Raw genomic sequence first — 18,858 nt, 5'->3', positions numbered from 1 at the left:
CCAGCTGGAAGTGCAGAGCGAGGCACAGCTGGTCTCCAGTGAACATCCACACAGTCCGGACCCCTCATCTGCCACATCACACAGTGAGGCGGCAATCACTGACTTGAAGTATAGTTTCTGTGTGTGCATGTGTGAAACGTGATTCTAGCTGCCCATGAAAAAAAAACCACCCCAAATATTCCTGGATACGTGTTTGGAATAGGTGTCCCCTAGATTGAAATCGACCTCACTTCCATCCTCTGGAGAGTTGAGTGTGTGTGTGTGCAGTTGGGAACTCTGACTACTACCCAGACACTAAATGTAACTGAAAAATTGCCCCCATCTGTTGGCAGTGGAAAAAATCCTAGAGGACAAATTGAAAAGATTGCAAGGATAAAGCCGTCATAGTGAATTAGTAGCGCGGCAGGAAGACTTCTTGTTATCGGGGTATTTGTAAAATATTCAGGCTTACACGTGGGGGGGGAGGGGGGGGGGGATAGGTGGCTGGAGGGAAAGAACAGGCTGCTGACTTGAACTGATTCAGAAGTTTGTGTGAGTGTGTACCGAGTGTGAGTCTGCATATATAGGAGCCCTATCTTTTTGTTTAGGTTTATGTGGTTCACACACCCACCACCTGCAGCCATGCTTACTGCCCAGCACTCATTTGAATAGTAATATGGATCCAGTGCAGCTATGCAAACTAGCGTGACATCTCAGAAATTCCTTCAAACCGGTTACTTTTGAATAAGCTGCAACACTGAGTTACTGTGACTTTCCAGGCAAAATCTGACAAGTATGGTTTATTTATTGGCAACGCAAAGAGACTTATGCATTAGCTGTGAAGGCTGCAGGTCACCAGCATAGAGAGGGCCTGTATCAAGTTGTAAACATTTTCACAATTTAACAGAGCTTTTGATTGTTAGTTTTAAGGGGAGGGGGGTCTTATGTTTCTGAAAATGTTTAAAGGATTTTTTTTTTGACTGCAGTTGCACTGTATTCACACGGGGTGAGAGTGAAAGAGAGAGCTAGAGAGAGAGATAGAACAGAGATATAACTATGGACCCATCAGTCAGCGATTCCCCACAAGAATTTGTTCTTGACGGGACCTGTCATATTAAGCCCTTGTTCAGGTCTTATACACAGATATATCCGTGCCCTGCTGAAATCCAGTCATGATTGACTTCCGAGGTTCATACCTGATATCAGAACTTCTCAGCTGCGTCTCCAATGAACACTTGTGTTTGGCTTTTACTTCCCAACTCATTATGCAAGTAATCACATATGCCACTGAAAGCTCACAATCACATTCAGAACAACACAGACTGTCATGAACACTTAGTTATGCGCAATCCGTAGGGATCAATATTGTTAACACACTCAGGGAGGTTGTCAATTGTTGTCGCTAACTGTTTCACACTTTCAGTGATGAAACTGGCTTGTGCAGGGACACATACTTCCACTCGTGCAGAGGACCGATGTTCAGGTGCAGCCTGTGCAGTCAGATCCCAATGAATCCTCTGTTTGTTTTGTTTGCTGCCACACCTGTGACAACAGCTGTCCCCTGTAATGCACTCTCATCTGGCTAATATTATTATGGGGTATATTACAATCTGGATGTGTTTGCTTTATTAATTTATTGTTTGATGGTTTCAGAATGCTCCCAGGTGGTCTTTACATTATGACTTGGCTTATGTTTTTAGAGTGGGTTGAGTTGAGTTTGTTAATCCTGATCTAGTAATATATTATTTTGTGCATCTTTTGGTATTAGTCTGTAACTCAGTGTTGGTTTAGCCTTTTCTTAGACCGCCTAGGACACTCGAGAAACTACATTTTTAATCTCACCCAGCTTTGCCAGTCAAATAAAGGTTAGAGAAAGACAGAGGATGTATTTTAGGCTCTGTAGTCTCAACCCATACATTCATGAGAAGCACTGTTGTCTGTGATGGTAGCTTTACAGTCATGTTTATATTGCACCGTATATGTGGACCCTTTCATCCAATGCACATTATAGCTCCAGAACTATATTTGTCCTCGGTGGGCTCGTATCTGCTGTGCTGCCTTTTCTGCTGCCACACGTTTTTACATATAACTCTTTACATGTGGCCACCACCACCAGTCAGACCAGCTGCCATGACATCATGTTCTTCACATGCACTCAGCTGTGTTTTATTCAGTATGTGAACTACCCACTGTGCTACACAGGGCTATGACCGTCTTTGGGCAAGGCAGGGTAAACTCTTTACAAACCTGCGAGTGTAATCCGATTGGCCCTGCGTGTGAACAGACCTCAGGGTCATAATGAGTTTGACCACAGAAAGCCTGTTTGTTTGGCGAGGTGGACCTCTGGGTCATTCCATGCTAGAATGCTAATTGGAACTAGCAAAAGCTGGCTAATGAGAGCTAATCAGGCTAATTAGTTTCAGAGGGAACAGCAGGCGTTATCGCAGCAGAGCAGTAGGAAGATACAGTAAGACAAAATGGATAGGAACGCATCTGGATGCCCACATACAGATGTTTACTTTTCCACATATCCGCAGGGGGAATAAGTAGAGAGAGTGAACGTTAGCGGACATAAGCACACACACATTCCAGTCACACAATACTGATTCTTCTCTAAAGCTCATATCTGTACGCATGTGCGCACACATCGTATCATCCTCAAATACACACACGAAAACATATGTGGATTCAACGCCTCAACCCACACACACTCCCACTGAACCCAGACACACTCTATCTTAGTTAGTCAGAAGCCAAAAATGCCCACATTTTACCCACAAGCTCGCTTAGCCTGCACATCTGTCGTACTCTCATGGGAACACGTTCAACAATATGCTTCAAATTAGATACTTGTGTCTATGAGGTGGACGAGGCTTCTGTTTAATTACTGCTGGAATATGTCCTTAGTCTGTTCGGGAGCTATTTACTAGACAAATGAGCACATCTGGGGCATGACATCCATAATGATAAATAACTTTTGTTATCTTTGATGTACAAACACTTCAGTACATCCTGAAATTCACTTTCATCCTCATGTGCAGAAGGGCACAGTGAGAGGAAATCAGAGCTTTCTTTTTTCATAAATTAATAATTTAATGAGTCAAATAGGGTTTTACTAGAGGGTTGTTTGTCACACTACACACTCCACACTTCACTACAATGCAGTACAAAAAAGACTTCCCTGGATTTTGTTCCAGCCATCAGCAGACCTCCAGACACCCATTCTTTCACACACCCTTACACACACGCAAACACACAGACACACATACCATAACCCACTTTGGAAGACAAAGAAATTAGTGAGAGAGTTTCAGAGGGAGACAGGAGAGAGGTCCAGGAGGCTAATGTAACAACAGTCTCAATAGGCAGTAAATTGGATCTCTTTTTCTCTGCTCCCTGGAAGACACTCAGGCTGGTTGTGGTTTTGTGTTTTCATCACCCTGAAGCTTCATGTTCAGGCGCCTGCTGGGTGCTCACATGGCACCAGAAAGTCCAGTTGGAAGCCCACCAAGTGCACACCTTTGGGAGTCTAGGCTGTCGTACAAAGCACATTTCCTTAAGTACTATCACTAAGTACTAAGACATTTTTTAGGGTACGTTACTTTATGCTACTTTATACTTCTACTTTTCTACATTCACAGTGACATATTGCACTTTTTTAGTTAAAAACGTGTTTACACGTGTTACAAAGTGTTTCTCTACCTCTGTTATCATCATCTTTATATGTGTGTCATATGTTATATGTGTGGAAAGCAACAGTAACTAAGGGAAAGTTTTTCATCATTGATTACCACTGATACTGAGTAGCCTAAAGGATCTGAATTTATCTTCCACTCCTGGCCATAAGGGATCAGTGTGGATGCTTGATAGTGTGTTTATTAAAAAAAATACAGTTTCCATCCCTCTCCTCTTTCACCCCCCCCCTTACCCCCTTGTCTGCGTGGATGATGCGGACATTGTAGTAAATGAGACAGGCTGCAAACATAGACTGTTCATATTAATGGACAGAGCATGTATGACATCACCCATTGGTTTGTGGAAATATGCTATGAGTTGTCGAGTTTGCCGTTACGGGCGCAGCCATCCTGGTTGCGGATGTGATGATTTCAGACGAGAGGGAAGAGTGAGGGAGGAGCCACGTTACGTTACACACTTTCACTGGCAATCACATCATAGCCACGCCCTAAAACACCCCCTGCTTTAGCGCCGATTTTAAAATTCAAAAAATGAACATCATTCTGTGTTGCAGAAGACTTAAAACTAGCGATTGAGACCATAAACTCATTATGAAAATGTTTACTGAGGTAATAAATCAAGTGAGAAGTGGATCACTTTCTCATAGACTTCTACAGAAGCCAACCTCCTTTTGCAACCGCACGTGTTGCCCCCTGCTGGAAATCAGATAGAATGCAGGTTTAAGGCACTTACGCATTTGCAGCACTTTGCCGAACCGGATGCGTTGTCCATTAATATTTACATGGATATATGGATGTACTTACTTTTGATTTTTACCTTCCAAATAAAGTGGTTTAGATAATCTGACCAAACTGTTGGCTTCTTTACAGTCTGATTGTCTGACAGGTCGTGTTTCTTGCCCCATCTGGCTTCCTTGTATGACTCAAGTTGTGCTTGTAATAAACCGGTATATTGTGCTTTGAATTATGAGCAACAGACATAGTGGAGTTTCACAGCAACCATGATGCGCCTATCCCATGTAATTAAGTTGCTGCAAGTGAAGGCACTTAATGGCAGGTTGCCACAGCAACCATGTAGGACGTTGCCATCGGAGCGGGCGGAGTAGTGTTTTTTAACTGCTTCACAGTTGTTGGACATGCTGACACGTGCACTCAAGCACACTCTCGTATGCATACAAAACACCGCGGGGTGCACACGCTGAGGTCATCTCCTGCGTTTGATTACATGAAGCCTTGTTTTCCGTCTCCTTCATATTTTCTGCATGCTGACTTTGTTTTCTGCTGTTTTCACTCAAAATGTCAACTCAAATGTGGCACAACTCGCCCCCTCCAGTAGGCTGTCACCTTTGTCACACATTCGCTGTGTATTCCCCCTGCTTTCATTGTGTTATCTGTCTAACACAAACGCACATGTGCACACACTCATATGTACGATGGAGAGGCACACACACATCCAAAAAAATATATAAATTTACACGCACACAATCACAATCACAGCCTGTAGGCTCGCAGCTCGGCTGTGGTTTCCCCCAGCCAGCTCAAGTTCACAAGGACAAAACATGGGGAGAGCTGTTGTAGACAGAACAGAAAAGGGAGGAGAAGAAGAGGTGGAGAAAGATAGTGAGAGCAAGCTGTGGCCTCTGAACCCAGCATAAAGTGCAAACCAGCATGAGGTTCAAGGGGAGGTAGAAGAGTGAGGAGAGGAGCGGGGAGGAAAAGAGGTGGAAGTGGGTTTACACAGCAGGGGACGTCCTCATGTAGGCCTCCTACTGCAACCTCCTCGCCTCTTTCAAATCTCTAAACCACTAACACTCCCTCTTTAAAAGACAATCATCTCTTTAAGGCACAATCTGAGTCGTGATAAGGTTAAGATGCACAGCAGGTGAATCAAGTGGTAAGGTTGTGCTTGCGCTTTTTCAAGAGACACCAAGCCAAAATTAGCGACCTGTGAAACCAGCGATTTGCTTGAGAGACTTGGAAGAAATTGCATTGGTTATAAAACTTTTTTTTTTAAACTGAGAAGAGAAGTTTAGAAGTTTGTCTCATGACAGATTAGGTCAAATAGAAACAGAAAACGTTTGCATCATATTAAACATAAAGGAGACAGAAGATCTGACACAGAAGCGCTTTGGTTAGAAAAAACGTTTTACAGGACTGTTGCATGTTAAATCCACACATTGATATTCACTGCCATCAGATGCCGGCCTGTTATGTGGGCTGTTACACACACACACACACACAAACACCATCCAGGCAGACAGCTGGTGTGGAAATATGGGCTAAGATAGCTTCTTCGTCTCCATCGGCAGGTGACAGAACGTCAATGTGAGGGCGTGCAGCTGTCGCTTGTTCACGCCGCATGTGTGTCTGCGTGCCCATCGGTATGTGTGTGTGCTCGGTAACTGTGTTATTTGCCACACAGATCGTTATGCATGTAGGTGTGAATGAGGGTGGGATTTTATCACAGGCTGTCATGTCTCCCGCACTTCATTAGAGCTTGGCTATAGAAGACACAAGGCAGCATCTCGTCAGCAACATCAGCAATCACCATTGTGTGTGTGTGTGTGTGTGTGTGTGTGTGTGTGTGTGTGTGTGTGTGTGTGTGTGTGAACGTAGTGCTAGGCTTCCAGCTTTTTCAGCTCGGTCCATATTCACAGATACACACACACACACACACACACGCACAGAAGGCAGCATCAGCAATCACTGTCACACTTCTGTAAGCTACAGTACATCCACAGCATCATTAATACAGCAGAATGTGTGTAAATGTAGTGTGTGTTTCCTGTAACCTTCACCTTGTATAGAATATGGCTAAATGAGAAATGATTTTCTGCCTTACTAGTCTCTTAACCCCTAACCTGAACAATCCTTAGGGCTCATTATTTCCATTTTATTCATTTTTCACACATAAATCATTGCCTTTATTATTGTTTATGTATTTATAGTCATTGTTGCAAGAAGATATAGTTTACTCCACGTTGTTGTGATCTGTGTCTTCTTGCAGCAGGAAACATAACTTTTGAGTGCATGGTGACCTAAAATATGTGGGGAAAACTGCCTAAACAGATCTGTTCCCTTTTTTGTAAATCAAGGTATTTATAGTAGTGAAAATGTGTATAAAATAATTGGACTTAACAAAACAGCAACCCTGTGATGCCTAGTTGCACTGTTGACTGGCATGTTAGCTTTTAGGTGCCATTTTTTTAGCTCTGTGTGTCTGTATGAGAGAGATAGAGAGAAATAATCCACACAGGGAGACATTGCTGTTGGAAAAAGCAAGACGGAGAGCAGGAAAGGGAGAAGAAATAAAGATGGAAGAGGACAGGAGAACCAAAATAAATTGAGAGAAACTGAAATTAGGGCATTCACTGACTTGGTAAAAGTTTTCTGCGCTGGATGAGAATGTAAATACTATATATATATATATATATATATATATTTTTTATACGCAAACAGACTGATGCACAGATACACACATCTATATCCGTCTTTCTGTATTACAGACACACACACACACACACACACACACACACACACACACACACACACACACACACACACACACACACACACACACACACACAGCCAGCTGTGTGGTGGAAGCAGGTGTCACTCTCAGCTCATTACCCCTGGCCGGGTTGATCACCCTGTTTGGAGAGCAATAAGACACACCTCACTGGAGAGATAGAGGGATGAGTGTGCAGGAGGAGGAGAAAGAGGAGCTGGGAAGGAGGAAGAGAGCATCAGCCTCTTGCTTTAAGAGATAGAGGGATTGTGAAAGGTAGTGAGTAAAGAAGAGGGGCTATGCAAAGGAGCATATTGTTTGTGAGATAGGAAGGGGGAGGAGTAAGAACGAGGGAGAGGTGTGGGGTTGGAGTTTATGAATGGAGAGGCTGTTGGGTGAAAAAGAAAGAGAAGCAAAACGGGGAGATTTATTAAAGTTTTGGGAATGTGGCCACATCATTAAAAAGAAGTCAGACATTGTAGTAAATGAGACAGGTTGCAAACAAACCCCAGCTTACCCAAACATATTTGAAGGGTAAAATAATTCCCCAAACTGTTTATTGTAAACATCCATCACTTTACAGACCATATTTCTGTTTCAGATTTGACCCACCATACTTGCTGTAGTTGTGAGGGATTATCACAGAAATTTTGGATTCTACTTACTTTTGGTTTTTACCTTCCAAATAAAGTGGTTTAGATAATCTGACTAAACTGTTGGCTTCTTTACAGTCTGATTGTCTGACAGGTCGTGTTTCTTGCCCCATCTGGCTTCCTTGTACGACCCAAGTTGTGCTTGTAATAAACCGGTATATTGTGCTTTGAATTATGACCATCAGACACAGTGGAGTTTCACAGCAACCATAGCTGAAACTGACATGTAGTTCCCAAGTCGTGTTTAGCATGACATTTTCTTCAACTATGATATACTGTCTAATTATATAGCTCATTACAACAAGTAACAGTGATGCATGTACTGTATGTATCCCTCTAATTACACACATTTTTCTAAGCATGTTGCCGTAAATAACATGTTCTTGCTTATGTCAGTAAACTCATTGTGTGTGTGTGTGTGTGTGTGTGTGTGTGTGTGTGTGTGTCTCGTGTCTCGTGTCTCTGCAGGTACGACTACAAGGAGATGCTTCACAACTCCACCTTCTGTTTGGTGCCCCGCGGCAGACGACTGGGCTCTTTCCGCTTCCTCGAGGCGCTACAGGTAAACAAGCAACACACACGTAAACACACACCCCATTATGAGAAAGCATTGCACATGCTGCAAATTCATGTCCACCAGCAATATTACCAGGAAGAAAAAGAATCCCATCATCCCACACTCAAACCTCCCACTAAGCATGTGTTTTAATGGTGCTACCTCCAGCATTAAAGGATCACCAAATCATTGCCACCTTAATTCTCAGGCTAATAGTGTAATTAATGTTAAACAAATAAGACTTTCACTGACAACATGTGCTGCTTCTTCCTGTCTCTCAAGTGTTAAACAGATAAACTGTTAAATTGTGAAATGTATATAATAGAGATGTATTTAAAAGCTCTTGATTTAGTTTGTAGTTTAACAATGGTTGATGCTAGATTGGATGGTACGGTGGGACGTGTGAAGGCATGACCCACCTCTGGTTGATCATTGGTTAGGCATGAGGAGTGAGATTGGTAAAGGTTAGAGTAAGAATATCAGGGAAAACCAGTTAGAGGCAAAGTAGGGCCCAACTTGCCAACCTTCCTTGTTTTCCCGGGAGACTCTTGTGTTTCATTGCCTTCTTCTGGTTTTCTCCCAGGGTCAAATTATCCCTTATTTTTCCGGATTTATGAAAAATGTTCACACCTTTTTCCTTTTCGTTATCACAACCTGGCACTGTACAGTGTGTATAAGCCCTATGTCTCTAAAAGTCTACTATTTCCTCCTTGTTGGTGCTTCCCCCTCACTTCCTCTTTCTCTTTACTGGTTTGTTGCACTCTGCTGTCGCAGTGATGTAGGAATATTTAAATGGTTTACAAAGATAGAATTGTGAGGTTTTTGCGCTTTTAAGTATAATATTTTGTCAAGGTTAAGTGTAGATTAAGTTAAAATTGCTACACGTAATATGCCGTAACACCTCACCACACTGTATGACCATAGTAACCTGTGAGGTAAATTCTTCCCATCTAGTCATTTTCTAATGCTGGATCTGCATTTACCTCCTCTTCACTCAAACCTCTTGAAATCTACACACTTCACATCTCTTTTTTTCTCCCCTGTTCATCCATTTCTATAACTGCACTGCACTCTTTGGCATTACTACTGCACTGTCCTTTACCTCTCCTTACCATCCACAGAGTGCACCCTAATCTCACTATCAGCTGCCACAAACACACACACACACACACACACAGACACACACACACACACAGACACACACACACACACACACACACACACACACACACACACACACACACACACACACAGACACACACACACACACACACTAGCACACTTCACTCAGGAGGCATATACTGTATGCCCTCTCCTGTCCTTTCCCCATTTGTCTGACTCACTCCATTTATCGACTCGCACCGTCTACAGTAAGACAGAGGGAAAGTATTGCGTTGGTTTTTGCATGAGCTAATAGAGGTCAACTGTGTGTGTGTGTGTGTGTGTGTGTGTGTGTGTGTGTGTGTGTGCGTGCGCCGTGTGTGCGCCGTGCATGCGTGCGGTTTAGCTGACACCTTTATGACCTGGGAGTGACAGGGCCGTCATTACATCAAACTCCCACCACGAACACACAAACACACACACTCACACACACACACACACACACACCAGCTGTTCCATATACCTCTCCTCTCATCCCTCCATCCCTGTACCACTCCTTTGCCAAAGGTCACATTCAGCTTCACTACCTCCCTCTTTTCATCTTTTTTTAATCTACTTATCCACTTTCTTCTGCCTTTTGATATTTTTTATTTCCCCTTTCCTCCTCTCATTATCATTCCTCCTGCTTGCCCCCTTTGAGTAATTAACTTTTCAGCCCCTGAAGTCACCATTTTAATATTGATGTGTCAAGAAGTGTAGCTGTTAAAAAAAGAAGGCCATACACCGAGTGAGGGTTCTCACTAAATCAAAATAATTGAAGTTGACAAAATGTGGTTTGTTTCTTTGATTTTCAGGGTCATACGTGATTCAAACATTTTTTTAGAAATCAAATAAACACAAACAGAATCAGAAACAGAACTATTAAGCACATACTTAAGACATTATTTCTGTGCATGCAATGGTTACAGCGGAGTGAATAAATGTTTTCTGGTTTATATAAATCCAGAATGTTAGACTCTCTGTGATCTGCTCTCCAACAAATGTTTTTTTCACATCCATATCAGTCTCATAGTCTCTTTCTTCACTATCTGTGACTATATGCTGCCTGCCTGCCTGCCTGCTTGCTTATCTAGATTTTATGTTCAAACTTATTTCTGTTTATCTGATTGCTAGGCTGCGTTGCGTTAATAAGCTCATGTTTGATCTCAAATTTTGTATCTATGATCAAAGCAATATGTATGCATTTTTAGGTTACATTTGAGCTCATATTTGTGCACTAAGTCTGATTTTTTTTAATTAAAGCTGCACTTATTTTTATTTTATATGACCAGTGGGTCAAGTGACTATGTAGTGAAAGGGTTCAAAGTAATAAACCTGCAGAGCAACATACAGTATGCTGCAGTTCCCCTCACCATTTTAGCAACTTAAAGCTAATTGTTTGGGTTTTAAAGCATGCAGATTTAATGTTTTGTTTTACTCCCACTGCTCTCATCAATCGTTTCCAGCAGCAGGTAGCTGTTTTCAGGGTAAAATCCACCGCACTACCTGTTCAGCACCAAACAGCAGACACACAAAGTTAGCAAAAAGGCTGGTGAACATAGTAAAACATTTAGCAGCTAAAGAGCCAGATAATTCCCTGAAGAAAAAGTGGCCAAAAACAAAACTAAAATGAGAATGAATACTGGACTTACACTCATCAGGTGGCCTGAAACACGACTCCAAATGAATGATAATGTTGCTCTGTGTCTGCTGGATGTATACTGCTGGACAATATCAACTTTATAATGTGTTTACAGCTTTTTCTGCTGCCCCCAAGTGCCCCAAAATACATTAATATAGCTTTTCAGTGCATACTGCAATTTTGCCATTTCCATTAATAGTGACATTTCTGTTATTTAAACATTTGTCAAGTTGCAATCCAAGAAGTGTTTCTTGTATAATTATGGCTAATAATTGTGATTAAACCTGTAGAGTGACAAATTTGAAGCAGCTGCTTTTCCCTCTCAGTTGTTAAAGGTCAGCCCTTTTATTTGATTTCTATTCTGAAACCTCATCTAGTCTGCAGCTGATAAAGTTAGCATCTGTTAAGACATTAATGGGCTTTCTGCTGCGTGTATCATTGTTGTGACTGCTATAAATCTCACTACTGATTTTATGTGCTGTATGATATATATATACATCACACCAAAGAGTCTTGAAAGTCAAAGAAAATCCAATCTCTGCCATATGGGGAATTTATGCCTGAACACAAAGGGGTCAATTATAATACAGTGCAGCTTTTATATGAAAAGAGATGCATAGTGTAGCTTTAATAATCCGGATCAATATGTAGCAAAGCAGTCATGATTTAGCTGTAGCTCTGATTGTGTTTGTAAAGGATCATGTCCAAGCTTCTCTCTCTCTCTGTGTGTGTGTGTGTGTGTGTGTGTGTGTGTGTGTGTGTGTGTGTGTGTGTGTGTGTGTGTGTGTGTGTGTGTGTGTGTGCGTGCGTGTGTGCGTGCGTGCGTGCGTGTGTGTCAGGCTGCGTGTGTGCCGGTGATGCTGAGTAACGGTTGGGAGCTGCCTTTCTCCGAGATCATTGACTGGAACACAGCCGCAGTGATCGGCGACGAGAGACTCCTACTGCAGGTAACTGCCCACAGACAACACTCACACATAACCACATGCCTCTGTGTATCACCTGAAAACTATACCAGACAGAGAACCAGCAGCTGCCCCACACCCGAAAACAAAACCTTTTTTCTGAGCACACATTTTTCGCTTATATTCCCCAAAATCCTGTCATGTTTTGTTTTCTCGTGGAGTGGTTGACAACTAAGCAAAATGCAAGCAGCATACCATGTCCTTGACTGCTTGAAAATGCCACTCGAAGCCTCACATTGTTATATGAGAGGGCGAATAAATAGACTGAGCAAATGGATTTGTCTGGAATTGCTTGAACTTCATGGGGGGAAAGTAATTATATGCCCATTAAATCTTAATTTGAATGAAGTGTGTAATAATATTGTTTGACATTGAGTGTAACTCTGTGTAGCACCAGTGTGTCTAAGCCATCCTGGATATCTCTGTGGATTTATGTATTTTACAGCAATATGATTGGCTGTATGCATACAACATACAGTACATATATTGATGTATGTTTTCCACTAAATGTGTTATACCTGTACTGTACAGTCAAAGTTATTACTCTATCTAAACCAGGATTTTTTTTTTAAAATACTACACATACAGTGTATTGACTTCTTCAATAAAAATGTTACCAGTTAGCAGGATATGGCAGTATTTACTAAAGAGTGAATGAAAAAGGTGTTTATTTGTAATTATCCCCTCCTTTACTGTGACGAATAAACCACATACGGATTAAACTACGCAGCTCTTTGAATGAAATTAAAAAAACATTCACCAAACACTGCTGCAGCATTTTAGCTTTTCTTCCCTAATACTGTTTGATGACTGATAGTTACTGCTGCCATTATTTTTGTAAATTCCTTGTGTTGTGTACTTCATCCCCTCAAATATACTGTATGTCTGTAAACACTATTTTATTTCTCTGGGACTCTACCTTTTCAAATACCATAATTTGCTCCCTACACTAAGGAATTTGGTGGACTTGGCAAACAAAACTGCTACCAGAGCTGTAGACCTTCAAGGAAAAGTTTGACATTTTGGTATCACGCTTCTGGAAGAGAGTTACATGAGAAAATTGATACCACTCTCATATCTTAGATGGTTAGCTTAGCTTAACTTAGCAACAAGACTGAAAACAGGTAGAAACAGCTAGACTGGCTCTGTCCAAAGGTAACTAAATCTGCCCACTAGCATGTCTAAATCTCACTAATTAACACCTAATATCTTGTTTGTTTCATATATACAAAACCAAAAAAAGAATGAGGACTTAACACTTGACTTTAATTGAAAGTTGTGACACCGGACCTTCGTGACATGAGAGCAAAAACATCTCAAGTGTGCTTGAAAGTTCATTTCTTGACCCCCCCTCATGCTGTGGCCTTCCTCAGCAGATGGAGTTGCTCAGTAGTGGACATAGTTTAGTTTTTACCACGTGACTCAAGTGTAGAAAGTACGTCACGTGATAACAGGTAGTCTGACATGGGGACAGAATCATGATGTGGTTAAAAGCTTGAGAAACAACAGGTTTGTTTTTTGTCTTTTGACCTTGTAATATTCTGGAACAAAAGCAAAAAAAAAAGACAGCAACAGGAAACCCCCCCTTAGTATTAAATTGTTAGGACTGTTCATTGAAAAGACTAAGTATCAGACATGTAAACTGCAGTACTTAAGCCACTTCAGCCACACTGCTGTAAGCAAAATGGTCAGCATTCAAAGAACTGACTTGCAGTTTATTTATTAAAGCTTGTGACTCAACTTGGATTTGCCCTCAAGGATTTCAGACTTGTCTTAAGAATTGCTTTGAAAGCACTTAAGACTTGGACCAAATTACAAAAAAATGTTTGTGGCTGTTACTCCAGAAACTTGCAATATATGCTTCAGCCTACTGTTCACAAGGCGTCCACACCTTAATGTGCTTTATCTGTTGATGAGTGTATCTCTGGGATCAGTTTTAATCTTCCTGTCACCACAGTTTAGGGCCCAGATCAGTACTGAATGCTGACTGACTGCTATTTGTCATTTGCAGATCCCGACCACAGTGCGCTCTATCCACCAGGATAAGATCCTGTCCCTCAGACAGCAGACTCAGTTCCTCTGGGAGGCCTACTTCTCCTCTGTGGAAAAGATAGTGCTGACCACACTGGAGGTGAGGACTCAAGACACACGTGTGCACAACCACTCACACTTTTGGCCTCTCTGCTGTCCTCTCTCCTACTCCTCCATCATCAATCTTTCACTCAGAGGGCTGCAGTATCCTAGCACACTCTGCAATCTTCGCTTTATTGTCAGGCCTCTCTTTTGTCTCTCTGGTACAAGCGTAAAAGCAAAATAGAAGGGTGGATAGTGTCGTTTACAGAGAGCAAAAAAGACATTATAGCACATGTTAACAGAGAATTTGTCAGAAGCTGTTTTTTGTTTTACTCAAAGTGGGCGAAACAGGGTATTGCATTTAGGCTGTGACTTCTCTGATGCTGCATATGAGCACAGTTTCTGTAATAGTATTGTTGATAGATGTGAAAATTCATCATTAGATGGTATAGTGTGTTAACTTAGCCACATTTTGCTAGTTAGTTTGGCGGATCCAAACCAATGACCTTAAAGTGGTATTCTGTTTTTATGAGTAAATCTGTTTTTATGAGTATCAAACACTCACCCCAGGCTGTGATCAGTTTCAATGGATTCCATTCCCTATTTGGGGGGCTGCCAAATTATTGTTAATTTCCTGAAAGTTTAAAAAAAAAAAAATTAAAAATGTCTTAAAATGAATCCATATATTATTAGCAAATGTGAAAAAGCCTCACTGATGATAGGCTTACTGGCCTTTACATACAGTGTAGGCCAGTAAGCCTATCATCAGTGGGGCTATTTTGTAAGGTAGTCAATAAAATAGCCATTCACAGATACAGTCAATCCTAAGGATTGACTGTATACAATCATGCCAACAATTATTATTTTAATAGCTTAGTATTCTATGCACTAAAAAGGTATGTATCAAGGATTTAGGCTGCCCCCACATTATTCTATTGTAAGTTTAATATGCAACTTAATTTCACAATATATGTAATAGGGGCTCCCTGTTCCGTCTCTCCCTCAGCTAAGGGGTCCTTGCCTTAAAAAACATTGAAGACCCCTGTTTTAAAGGATACATTAATACTTTGAAAACTAATACGTGAAAACTAGTCACTGTTGGAATCCATCCAATCCATGTTGGCCACAGCTGCTGTCTTGGTAAAGGACAAAACAAAAAGTGTTTTACACTAAAAAGACAAATTATCGTTTTAAGTTCAGAAACCTCCCTCCTTCCTCTGACCTCATTGTGTCATGGGCATTCACTTTGTTAACAAAAATCCACTTTAGAAGAATTTGTGAATGAAAAAACTATTCATTCATTCAATCCCCCACCCTCATTATTCAGTTTAAACAAGATGTGTATAGATGCAGGGATAATACCTGGGCTTACTGCTAGGTTCACGTTGTGGTTACAAATGGCTTCTTCTTCCTGCTTCCTCTGTCACCCAAGTATCCCATCACGCATTTGATTTCCTCTCTTACCGCGCGTCGCTAAAGCCTCGGAGCAAGATTCCCCTCTATACAGTATAACCTCCCAAATCTTACATCTGAATTTGACTTTTCTACACACACACAAGCACCCACACACTTGGCATGCAATGTGTCGTGGCTTCAGTATCTAGAGTCTGTCCGATTTTTAGCTAGCTCTACATCTCTGGTCTGTTTGTTATCTAGCCCTGTCTCACTGTGCGCTATCACACACACACACACACACACACACACACACACACAGGCAGAGTCAGAAACACGTCTCCATATGTCAAGGTGTGTCAGCCCAGGTACACATGGCACCACCCAGGCATAACCTTGCTGACATGTTGTCACTCCGCACTAAAGAGCAAGGTGACACGGCGAAAGCTTGTGACTCAGTGTGTGTTTGTGAGTGTGTGTTTATGTTGAATACAGCAAAAGGCTAAACACTTAATCCTGACTGACTGACTGTCCTGTAAAAAAAAAAAGGGGAAAGGAGAGTGGTGGGAGAAAGGGTGAAGAGAAGGGGTGACATATGTAAATGGGGTTGCCGTGGCAGCCCCTGAGATAACGAGCGACATGGATTATTCATCGTGTTGGGCCTGCGTCCTCCTCACGGCAGATCTGTGTTGATACACACACACTCAAAACATGCACACACTGCGATATCTTGACAGATTAAATCTCCTCGCAAACATTCACAAACTCACTTCCCTTTTACTCCAAACACGTGTGCGTGTGTTTGCAGAGATGGCAAGCGAGCAGTAAATATGAGTTCAACCTTTCATGCAGTGTTTCCTGTCAGGAAACGGTCGCGTTTCGACCAATCACAAGGTCAATATAGCCGAATCTGTGCTGCTGGTACACCTATTAAACTCACCTATTAAAGCCGAGCTCACAGTGTGCTCCCAAAGAAACAGGATTTATCTATCATGCTCTAATTGGTTGATTGTGGCTGTTCTGAGGTGAGATTGAGTCGTCCATCATGTCCCGACTGAGGGCTGCCGACGGGGGAGGAGCTGCAGCCAAGCGAGCAAAATTGCCCCTCATAAGGTGTAGGGGCTCGGGGTTTTTAAGGTGGCAGGCAGTGTTTTTATAGAGAAGTTAACGGATTTCGAAGTTAATCTGTTCGGCTCAGGCAAATGGTTATCGACTGCCCTTAGGGACAAAGCTGGGGAAAGTAAAAAAAACTCACCCAGTGTTGTTTTTTCTCTCTCTTCACATCCCTGCTTCCCTGTGATGAATTTTTATGTTTCTTTGTCAATATTATTACAGTAAGCCCCCTCCAGCTATATTATTAACTTTTTACAATTCAAAAGCTATCAGCTGCTCAGCCATCGCCCACCTGACTCTCTTCACCTCTTTCTATATATCCATCCTTTTGAGTTTGCCAAGTCAGCAGCCGTCACCTCCCGATTCAATCGTGGCCATAAAACACAGCCACAAACCTGTGTCTGTTTTACTGCAGCAATTTAGCATGGCTCAAGGGCACAGCAGCAATATCTCTTTCCTCTGCCTGTTCAGCAGAGGCCGGCGGCGGGCTGCAGCTGAGGAAAATAGTGGCCGTTGTCCCATCTGACCATTTGACTGACTGCTCTATTTGGGCACAGAAAGGATCAGAGCAGGCCTGACTGACTGGTGTTTAAATACAGCTGATGACTTTGTGTTTGGCTCTTTTTTTTCTCTCCGATGGCCTCTGTTTGTGTAAAGGACTGGCACAGATGCCTTTGACTTGCTGATCAGTTTGGTTTCTCTGTGGGGGAAATATTACACAATAACATAGATTTCTTTCAGCTCAGCTTTGTGCCACAGTGATTCACTCATGACACGATAAATAGCTGCTATTGAGGTGATACAAAGGAAACAGCCATCTTTCTAACTTCCATCTAATGCCCGCAGTCTCACTTTTATGAAAGTTTTCCACCTGCTCTAATACACTGACTGGGCTTTGAATAACCATTCTGAATTGAAATGGGGTTATTGGATGTTGGAACATTAGCTGTGTTGATATTCATTTACATTTTATGACTATCTGCTTCTTGGCGTTTTTGTGTGAAAACTCATTTCGCATTGTGATATGTTTTATAGGTGTGATTACAAGGCTCATTGATCAAATCCTTAATATTTCACCCACTATAATCTGAAAGGCAAACATTTGTTCCTTTATCAACACAAATATTTCAGATTTTTATAAGTCCTCTGAGATCTGAGTGAAATGTTATTTAAAGCAGCCATATTATGCTCATTTTCAGGTTCATAATTGTATTTTAAGCTTGTACCAGAATAGGTTTACATGGTTTAATTTTCAAAAAACACCATATTTTTGTTGTACTGCAGTGCTCTCTCTCACTGCTGCAGATCCTCTTTTCAGCTGGTCTCTGTTTTAGCTACAGAGTGAGACCTCTTTTCTTCTTCTTCTTCTTCTTCTGTACTATCTTTGATTGCACTGCACATGCCCAGTAGCTCAGATGTAGATCATGTCAGCTAGCTAGCTCCATAGACAGTAAAAGAAAGGCTGTTTCTACAACTTCGGTCACTTACAAGGCAGGATTAGCTTGGAGACTTCTAAATGAGGGCGCACATGTAAGTAGTTCTTTTGTAGATTATGGTGAACTTGTGTGTGTTGTAGCAGTGCTTTGCTATTGAGAACGAGGTAGCATGCTAGCGTTAGCATGCTAGCGTTAGCATTAGCGTTAGCATGCTAACGCTACAAGCTAATGGTTGCGGTTAGCCTGCTCGTTTCGGCTTGTGACGTCACAAGCCGTGCCGATTTTGAACAGCTCACCCAGAGACTGAAGGCAGGACACGTTCAGAAACTGTATCTCACTCTAAACAGCATGGATGGATTTTTTTCAAAGTCTGTATGTGTGTGGAAGCACCAGAGACACAACAGAACACCCCAAATCCCAGAAAAAGTGATTTTTTCATAATATGGGCACTTTAAAGGTAGTTTTTGTGTTTGTTTTAACTAGGAAGCCTCACAAAAGGCAGGGTGGCCTGAAGAATACTACAGACTCTGCTGTAATTAAAATGACATGAGTTTGATCCTGGTGTCAGTGTGTCCTTTAATTTCTTTGTGGCGGTCAAAGCAACACAGATCTTTGTGAATTCCTTTAAATCCCCCATTTAAACGCTTAAAAGTTAGATCTTCTTTCATCCACCGTTTGTCACCATCAGCATAATCTGTAACTTCTTTTT

The 18,858-nt window shown here is 41.8% G+C and overlaps 1 protein-coding gene across 1 annotated transcript in view; it reads left to right on the top strand.

Annotated features, from left to right (window-relative positions):
* ext1b (exostosin glycosyltransferase 1b) overlaps positions 1 to 18,858 on the top strand; it is a 129,389-nt gene that overhangs the window by 78,260 nt on the left and 32,271 nt on the right. The window contains exons 2-4 of the mRNA XM_031295908.2: positions 8,304 to 8,397; positions 12,013 to 12,120; positions 14,147 to 14,266. Coding sequence (XP_031151768.1) covers positions 8,304 to 8,397; positions 12,013 to 12,120; positions 14,147 to 14,266 — 322 coding nt within the window. The remainder of the gene's footprint in view (positions 1 to 8,303; positions 8,398 to 12,012; positions 12,121 to 14,146; positions 14,267 to 18,858) is intronic.

Source organism: Sander lucioperca, chromosome 14 (assembly GCF_008315115.2).
Source record: "Sander lucioperca isolate FBNREF2018 chromosome 14, SLUC_FBN_1.2, whole genome shotgun sequence".
NCBI lineage: Eukaryota > Metazoa > Chordata > Actinopteri > Perciformes > Percidae > Sander > Sander lucioperca.
This window is presented reverse-complemented; position numbering and strand designations above follow the sequence as displayed.